Source organism: Ahaetulla prasina, chromosome 5 (genome assembly GCF_028640845.1).
Source record: "Ahaetulla prasina isolate Xishuangbanna chromosome 5, ASM2864084v1, whole genome shotgun sequence".
In the NCBI taxonomy this organism is placed as follows: domain Eukaryota; kingdom Metazoa; phylum Chordata; class Lepidosauria; order Squamata; family Colubridae; genus Ahaetulla; species Ahaetulla prasina.
Window position 1 is genome coordinate 41,667,577 of NC_080543.1, and position 9,281 is coordinate 41,676,857.

Here is a 9,281-nt window from a genome sequence, read left to right on the forward strand (position 1 = left end):
ATTCATTTTTTTCTCCTACTTATCTAGGTCAATGATGCTTGCCTTGATGTCATTGGAGGCAGGGACATACCTGGAGCAAAAGTTGCCCTGTGGGCAGAACATGGAAAACCAAGACAGAAATGGACCTGCAATAAGGATGGAACCATCACATCTTATCTCAGCGATCAGCTTGTTCTTGATATCAAAGGTAGTAGCATAGAATGGATATAGAAAGACTGCATACTCATTAAAATGCCAGGTTTTTGAGATGTAAAAAAAATCAGACCAAGATAAATTACTTAAGAATTCTTTCCATCTTTAATAATATATGGATATTATATCCATTTAATAATAATTAAATGGATTTAATTTAATAATATATGGATATATGGATGAAATACTCCTCTTAAACAAATACTATTCTGATTTTCGCAATTCAGCAGTCCTATGCTTCTCTGAAACCTGGTTAAATGAATCAATTGAAAATAGCAGCCTGAACATTCCAGGATTCCAAATTGAACGATCAGACAGGATTCCAGAAACATCTGGTCAAAAGAAAGGAGGAGGCTTATGCCTATATATTAGCAGAAACTGGTGTCAAGATTTTAAAATAATTTACAAATTCTGTGACAACAATTTAGAGACTCTAATTATCAACTGCAAACCTTACTATTCGCCTCGTGAATTTTCCTCATTTCTTCTATTTGCTGTTTATGTCCCACCACAAGCCTGTGTAAACAAGGCATTACGAACTCTAGCTGACCAAATCATGGCGGCTGAAGCCAAACACCCTGATTCACTGGCCATTGTTTTGGGAGATCTAAACAAGGCAAACTTAAGGAAAGAGCTACCAAAATACTTTCAGCATGTCAATTGTCCCACCAGAGGCAAGAATACTCTGGACCATTGCTACACAACACTAAAAGATGCCTATCGGTCTTTACCACGTGCAGCTGTAGGACACTCTGATCATTGCATGATTCACCTTGTACCTGCTTACAGGCAAAGACTTAAAGCCACAAACCAATAATTAAATCAGTGAAAACCTGGACGGAGGAATCAGAATTAAAGCTACAGGTTTTGACTGCACTGATTGGAATATTTTTAAAGATACCTCTGCAGACCTGGATGAACTCACAGATACTGTAACATTATAAGCTTCTGTGAAGACCTATGTGTATCTACAAGGAACTTGCGAATACACAGTAACAACAAACCTTGGTTTACACCTAAACTTAAGCAGCTACGACATTCCAAAGAGGAAGCCTACAGAAAAGGTGATAAAATGCTGTACAATCAGGCCAGAAATGCACTAACAAGGGAGATAAGAGCAGCAAAAAGAAGCTACTCTGAAAAGCTAAAGAATCAGTTTTCAGCAAATGAACCAGCAAACATGTGGAAAACTCTTAAAAATATCACCGGCTATGGCAAACCTCCTTCCCAGGCTGAAGGTAATCAACAACTGGCAGATGACCTGAATGAGTTTTACTGCAGGTTTGAAAGGAAACTACAGCCACCTATCTCCACAACCCTCATCTCAGACACACCAACAACAGCCAAGCCTCCTACAACTGACCCCATTTCATTGGGTTCACAACCCCTAGTGATCACAGAAAAGGAAGTGCAGGACCTATTTCACAGACAAAAGCCAGGAAAAGCTCCAGGCCCAGACAAGATAACTCCTTCTTGCTTAAAAGTCTGTGCTGACCAATTGGCCCCCATCTTCACCCATATTTTCAATAAATCACTAGAGATGTGTTATGTTCCTTCTTGCTTCAAACGCTCTACCATCATCCCAGTGCCGAAGAAGCCCACCATCAAGGAACTGAATGACTACAGACCAGTTGCTTTAACATCTGTCGTCATGAAAACCTTTGAAAGGCTAGTGCTTTCCTACCTGAAAACCATCACCATAGAAGGCCTCCAAGGTCCCTTGCAATTTGCATACCGAGCAAATAGATCAACAGATGATGCTGTTAATATGGCTCTGCACTACATCCTACAACATCTTGAGTCTCCAAAGACCTATGCAAGGGTCCTTTTTGTAGATTTTAGTTCAGCATTCAATACCATCATTCCAGACATTCTTCTAACTAAGCTAAACCAGCTACAGGTACCAGAACAGACTTGTAAGTGGATCACAAGCTTCCTAACAAACAGGAAGCAGCAGGTGAAGCTAAGCAAGATCACATCAAATACCTGTACAATCAGCACAGGGGCCTCCCAAGGCTGTGTGCTCCCACTTCTCTTCTCTCTGTATACCAATGACTGCATCTCCAATGATCCATCTGTTAAGCTACTGAAGTTCGCAGATGACACAACAGTGATTGGTCTCATTCGAGACAATGACGAATCCGCATATAGACAAGAGGTCGAATGACTAGCCTTGTGGTGCAACCAAAACAATCTGGAACTGAACACACTCAAAACCGTAGAAATGGTGGTAGACTTTAGGAGAAACCCTTCCATACTTCCACCTCTCACAATACTTGACAACACAGTATCAACAGTAGAAACCTTCAAATTTCTGGGTTCTATCATATCGCAAGATCTGAAATGGACAGCTAACATCAAAAACATCATTAAAAAAGGACAACAAAGAATGTTCTTTCTGCGCCAACTCAGTAAGCTCAAACTGCCCAAGGAGCTGCTGATCCAATTCTACAGAGGAATAATTGAGTCTGTCATTTGCACCTCTATAACTGTCTGGTTCGGTTCTGCAACCCAACAAGAAAAACACAGACTTCAGAGGATAATTAGAACTGCAGAAAAAATAATTGCTACCAACCTGCCTTCCACTGAGGACCTGTATACTGCACGAATCAAGAAGAGGGCCGTGAAAATATTTGCAGATCCCTCATCCTGGACATAAACTGTTTCAACTCCTACCCTCAAAACGACGCTATAGAGCACTGCACACCAGAACAACTAGACACAAGAACAGTTTTTCCCAAGGCCATCACTCTGCTAAACAAATAATTCCCTCAACACTGTCAGACTATTTACTGAATCTGCACTACTATTAATCGTTTCATAGTTCCCATCACCAATCTCTTTCCACTTATGACTGTATGACTATAACTTGTTGCTGGCAATCCTTATGATTTATATTGATATATTGATCATCAATTGTGTTGTAAATGTTGTACCTTGATGAACGTATCTTTTCTTTTATGTACACTGAGAGCATATGCACCAAGACAAATTCCTTGTGTGTCCAATCACACTTGGCCAATAAAAATTCTATTCTATTCTATTCTATTCTATATATAAGCTGCATAATTCAGTTGAAAAACAAAACAAAATTTCAGGAGAAAAAATAACAATAAAAAACTAGAATAATGTGGCTGCATAAGTGTTCACACCCTTTTATAAGTACAGATGTGGCTGTGTTCAGAATCACATTCAAACTGTTATTAAATAGTAGTCAGTACACATCTGCCATCAATTAAAGTCTGATCAAGCCCATATAAAGTTCAGCTGTTCTAGTGGGATTTTTTGTCATCTGTTCAGTTGCCTCATATATCAAAATGTAAGATCTGCAAAGAGCTTACAAAGCATCAGAGATCTCACTGGATATACCATGGAACACAATGAAGACAGTCATCAGCAAGTGAAGAAAATATGGCATAACACAGATATTACCAAGACCTGGATGTCCCTCCAAAATTGATTTGAAAAGAAAACTGAGAGGCTGCCAAGAAGCCTACAGCAACATTAAAGAAGCTGCAGGAATTTCTGGCGAGTACTGGTTGTATACTATATATATGACAACAATCTTCATATGTCTGGGCTAATAGCAAGATGGCAGCCTTTTCTTATGAGGAAAAAAAATCCAATCTTTTCTTATAAGGAAAAACATCCATTGCAAAACCCAACTTCAAGTCTGACAAAAGCATATGGGAAAACATGTTAGGGTCTGAGACCATGTTTCAACTTTCTGACCATAATTCCCAAAAGTAAGTTAGGCATAAAAAGAGCACTGCATATTGCTAAAAGTTCACCATACACACATGGAAGCATGGTGATGGCAGCATTGTTATGGGCAGGGGTGAAATCCACTTACCTTCGCTACCAGTTCCAATATGGGATTTCACGGAGGGCTGTGTGCAGGCACACAGCGTCAAAAACAGGACATGATGACATCCGGGAGGGTGAGTGGAACCTCCCGCTGCAGGTTCGCCCTAGTCAGATAGAACTGGCTGCATGTCAACACTGGTTTTGGGGGTGCTATTCCTCAGCTGGAACTGGGGCTTTAATCAAGATGGAATTATGAACAGTTCTAAATATCAATCAATCTGGGCACAAAATCTTCAACCATCTGCTAAAATGTGTCAAGGTTCCAGAAAAACCTCTTCTGCATAAAAGAAGAATGTTACCATACCCCTCAGCCCCCCTTCTTCCCCTCAGGGGAAAAATGTGGCAGCGTCTGGAAACCTAAAGTCTAGTATGGTTTCCAGGCCTGACAAAATGCTGAAGATGAAGAGGAATGTCACCTTTCAACACAATGGCCCAAAGCATATATCCAAGTCAACAAAAGAATGGCTTCACTAGAAGAATATCAAAGTTTTGAAATGATCCAGCTTCACCCGACCTGAATCCATTTGAAAATATAGTAGGATGACCTGAAGAGGGCTGCACACTGGAAGTGCTAATCAGACAATTTTGCAGCACTTTTGTGAAGAAGAGTGTGCAAAGATTCCCAAGGTAAGATCTGTCATGCTGATATGCTCCTGCCCTAATAGACAATGTTGTCAAAAAATCAAAAGGTATTTGAAATGGGTGTGTATCTTTATGCAACCATGTTAGTTACTTTTTTGTTATTTTCCCCCCTGAAAGATTTCAGTTTGTTTTTCAATTGAATTGTACAGCTTATATGTTATATTAAAGGTGGAAAGAATTCTGAAGTGATTTATCTTGGTCTGATTTTTTGAGCATCTTAAATATATCATTTTAAAGGGGTGTATAGACTTTCTAATTTCACTGTACATATAAGCTTAATTCAGTTGAAAACAAAACAAAATTTCAGGAGAAAATAACAATAAAACTAGAATAATGTGGCTGCATAAGTTCACACCCTTTTATAAGTAGAGATGGCTGTGTTCAGAATCACATTCAAACTGTTATTAAATAGTAGTCAGTACACATCTGCCATCAATTAAAGTCTGATCGCTTCCATATAAAGTTCAGCTGTTCTAGTGGGATTTTTTGTCATCTGTTCAGTTGCCTCATATATCAAAATGTAAGATCTGCAAAGAGCTTACAAAGCATCAGAGATCTCACTGGATATACCATGGAACACAATGAAGACAGTCATCAGCAAGTGAAGAAAATATGGCATAACACAGATATTACCAAGACCTGGATGTCCCTCCAAAATTGATTTGAAAAGAAAACTGAGAGGCTGCCAAGAAGCCTACAGCAACATTAAAGAAGCTGCAGGAATTTCTGGCGAGTACTGGTTGTATACTATATATATGACAACAATCTTCATATGTCTGGGCTAATAGCAAGATGGCAGCCTTTTCTTATGAGGAAAAAAAATCCAAGCTTTTCTTATAAGGAAAAACATCCATTGCAAAACCCAACTTCAAGTCTGACAAAAGCATATGGGAAAACATGTTAGGGTCTGAGACCATGTTTCAACTTTCTGACCATAATTCCAAAAAGTAAGTTAGGCATAAAAAGAGCACTGCATATTGCTAAAAGTTCACCATACACACATGGAAGCATGGTGATGGCAGCATTGTTATGGGCAGGGGTGAAATCCACTTACCTTCGCTACCAGTTCGCAAATGGGACTGCATGCTCATCTCTGTGCATGCACAGAGCGTCAAAAACAGGACATGATGACATCCGGGAGGGTGAGTGGAACCTCCCGCTGCAGGTTCGCCCTAGTCAGATAGAACTGGCTGCATGTCAACACTGGTTTTGGGGGTGCTATTCCTCAGCTGGAACTGGGGCTTTAATCAAGATGGAATTATGAACAGTTCTAAATATCAATCAATCTGGGCACAAAATCTTCAACCATCTGCTAAAATGTGTCAAGGTTCCAGAAAAACCTCTTCTGCATAAAAGAAGAATGTTACCATACCCCTCAGCCCCCCTTCTTCCCCTCAGGGGAAAAATGTGGCAGCGTCTGGAAACCTAAAGTCTAGTATGGTTTCCAGGCCTGACAAAATGCTGAAGATGAAGAGGAATGTCACCTTTCAACACAATGGCCCAAAGCATATATCCAAGTCAACAAAAGAATGGCTTCACTAGAAGAATATCAAAGTTTTGAAATGATCCAGCTTCACCCGACCTGAATCCATTTGAAAATATAGTAGGATGACCTGAAGAGGGCTGCACACTGGAAGTGCTAATCAGACAATTTTGCAGCACTTTTGCGAAGAAGAGTGTGCAAAGATTCCCAAGGTAAGATCTGTCATGCTGATATGCTCCTGCCCTAATAGACAATGTTGTCAAAAAATCAAAAGGTATTTGAAATGGGTGTGTATCTTTATGCAACCATGTTAGTTACTTTTTTGTTATTTTCCCCCCTGAAAGATTTCAGTTTGTTTTTCAATTGAATTGTACAGCTTATATGTTATATTAAAGGTGGAAAGAATTCTGAAGTGATTTATCTTGGTCTGATTTTTTGGGCATTTTAAATATGTCATTTTAAAGGGGTGTATAGACTTTCTAATTTCACTGTACATATAATTGCAGTTTTGGCTAGATTTACCTTGCCATTTAACCTACTTTTTAAAATAATTTTAGGTCAAGACTGAATATTCCAAAATAATTATATACTGCAGTTTGAATCTGCATTGGAATAGATGCTTGAAAATTGATCCATTTGCCATTTACATGAGCAAATAAAATATTACTATTATTGGCTATCCAAATACCAACAATTGTTGGAATATATATTTGATTTTACACAATTGCAAACTTTATTTGTAAGGCCTTCCTGTTTGGAAAAATGATTAGAATATTATTCCTAGATAATATATTTTTCAAAAATAATCATTTTCTTTGTTTAGGGGGCAAAATTGAATTATAGACTGAATTGTAAATGCAGTTTTTAATTCATTGGGGGTAATTCATTTCAATATTCAGCTCTAAAATTACCTCTGAACACGAAGAGCTTTACGATTGAAATTGCCTAGTGCTATATCATCTTAACCCATCCAAATATAATGCAAGTTCAAGATATTTGCATTCATAAAGGAAACTTTACATCAAACGCTTGTCAAAGAGGGAATATTCAATGCAGCTTAGAAAAGTAGAAAAAGGTATGATGCAAAAACAAAAACATTCGAATCTTGAAATTCTGTTATGGTTAATTGATTCCTCTTGCCTACCCTCCTGTTTCTGAAGTAAGAATTTTTTTTATTAGAACTGAAAAGTGATTCTAAGGTGATAATTTTATAACATTTTTAAGGTAGTTTTTAAAGGACAAAATAAGTAACCGATTTCTCAAACTTCTCTTATAGGAGGAGATTACTATGACAGAAACCACATTATTGTAAATCGACTTAACATCAATGAATGTACACAGAAATGGGACTTTGAAATATTATGAATGGATGTTCTCAAGATAAACTAATTTGAAAATATGTATTAAATTGTCTGAAAACACTTGAACTACTGAAGAGACATAGTATTGGTGTATGTTAAAGATCTGCCCAAGACTGCCAAACGAAGAATGAAAAAACAGCTTATTTAAAGTTCATTAAACTGTTAATTTTTTACTTCCAATAGTATTGTTATTCATAAAATATTGCAGGGTAATTTATGCCAAATGTTCTTAACAAGTTTGGATTGTTAGTAACCAAAACTTAAAATGCAACTTTGTACAGATTATACCTTCACAGAACTGATGCATTGAAATATTAAAAATTTATACTACTCTTTGATACAATAATTCTAAATTGATGAAGAGAATGGATGAAATTATTTGTCAATCCAGTTTGTATTCTAATGTAATGAATCTGTATAATTCTAATTAAAACAGTTACAAGCATGTTAGAAATAACAAAAGGTAAAAAAAGTGGTCTATTATTGATCTCATTTATTTTTACAAATAGCCAAAATTGGCTAAGGGATGGTATGTGATTAACTCTTTGCCTACTATTTTCCAAAATTATGCCAAACTTATACACGCAAAGTCCTTATTTTCAAAATTCCACAGTGTCCTAGGGCAAGAGATTATAAAACACCTATTCCTCCAAGGACTGCTCCTTCTAGAAAACTGATGAAGGTCTTACAGTTGCTTTCAAACAAACAAGTTGAGAAATAGATGTCTTATCTGATGTGTCTTTGGCCCTAATGGTTTCTCATTTGATAACTGCTATTGCTTAAATTTAGCAATTTGAATTGGTAAATCTTGTCATTAACATCATGAAGCACTGTCACAGCAGGAAATTTACCATTTTACCTACAAACTAAGGAAACATATATAACCATTTATTATACATCTTATATCTATGCAGTTTTTTAAAAAACCTTCCTTTAAGCTTCAAAATAGCCACAAAATCTAATAAAAGAAACCTAGTCAAAATGGAATTCAGATTAGGTTTTTTCTTTTTTCATCCTCAAATTTTCTACTATCCATCATCATTTCATCTTCAATAGTATTGTTTCACATAATTTGAGTATGATTTAATTCAGTTTCTAATATCATAGCCAAAAATGTTTCTTGTAGTTTTTAGGCCCAGTTCAAAATAAAATATTGGAATATCCAAATATTTACAGCTATTCAAGCCCAACCATAGGCAGTGGTTGCAAGGTATGTTGATTTTCATTAACATGGATCTCTACCTCTTAACCAAATGTTGTTTTGCCACAGGTCCTACCAATAAAAGCAGCTGTCAAGTTCCAGATCCTAAAGTACCGTAAACCTTGGTGTGTATGGAGCCAGGGAAGTATGAGGTACAATGCTGTTCAGCTGTGTGAGCTACAACCCTGTAGCATTTCATATTGTAAAATAAATCATTTATTTACTTTGTGCATTTATTTTATGTAACCAAGGCATTAATGTTTTAATCTAAAGCACTTATTTAATAGATGGATTTGTATGTATACTAAAAACAAGCAATAGATATATTTGATAACACACCTTTTAAATAAATTGTTCTTTCCAGCTCATGTTATCCTTACTCCATTTCTGATATTACTACATAAAGCTGTAGTTTCTTGTTGATTGGCTGCCATGCCCCAATCCCTGAAGCTGCTCATTCAAACTAGCCAGTCAGCAGCAAGGAGGAGGCTGCTCATTGCCGGCCAGACTGGGCCCAAACTAAGCCTGCAGATCT

The 9,281-nt window shown here is 37.1% G+C and overlaps 1 protein-coding gene across 1 annotated transcript in view; it reads left to right on the top strand.

Moving 5' to 3' along the window:
- The window catches only part of CRYBG3 (crystallin beta-gamma domain containing 3), a 60,248-nt gene extending 51,185 nt beyond the window's left edge, over positions 1 to 9,063 (top strand). The window contains exons 19-20 of the mRNA XM_058184984.1: positions 28 to 187; positions 7,461 to 9,063. Coding sequence (XP_058040967.1) covers positions 28 to 187; positions 7,461 to 7,549 — 249 coding nt within the window. The 3' untranslated portion in view covers positions 7,550 to 9,063. The remainder of the gene's footprint in view (positions 1 to 27; positions 188 to 7,460) is intronic.
- Positions 9,064 to 9,281: the final 218 nt, after the last annotated feature.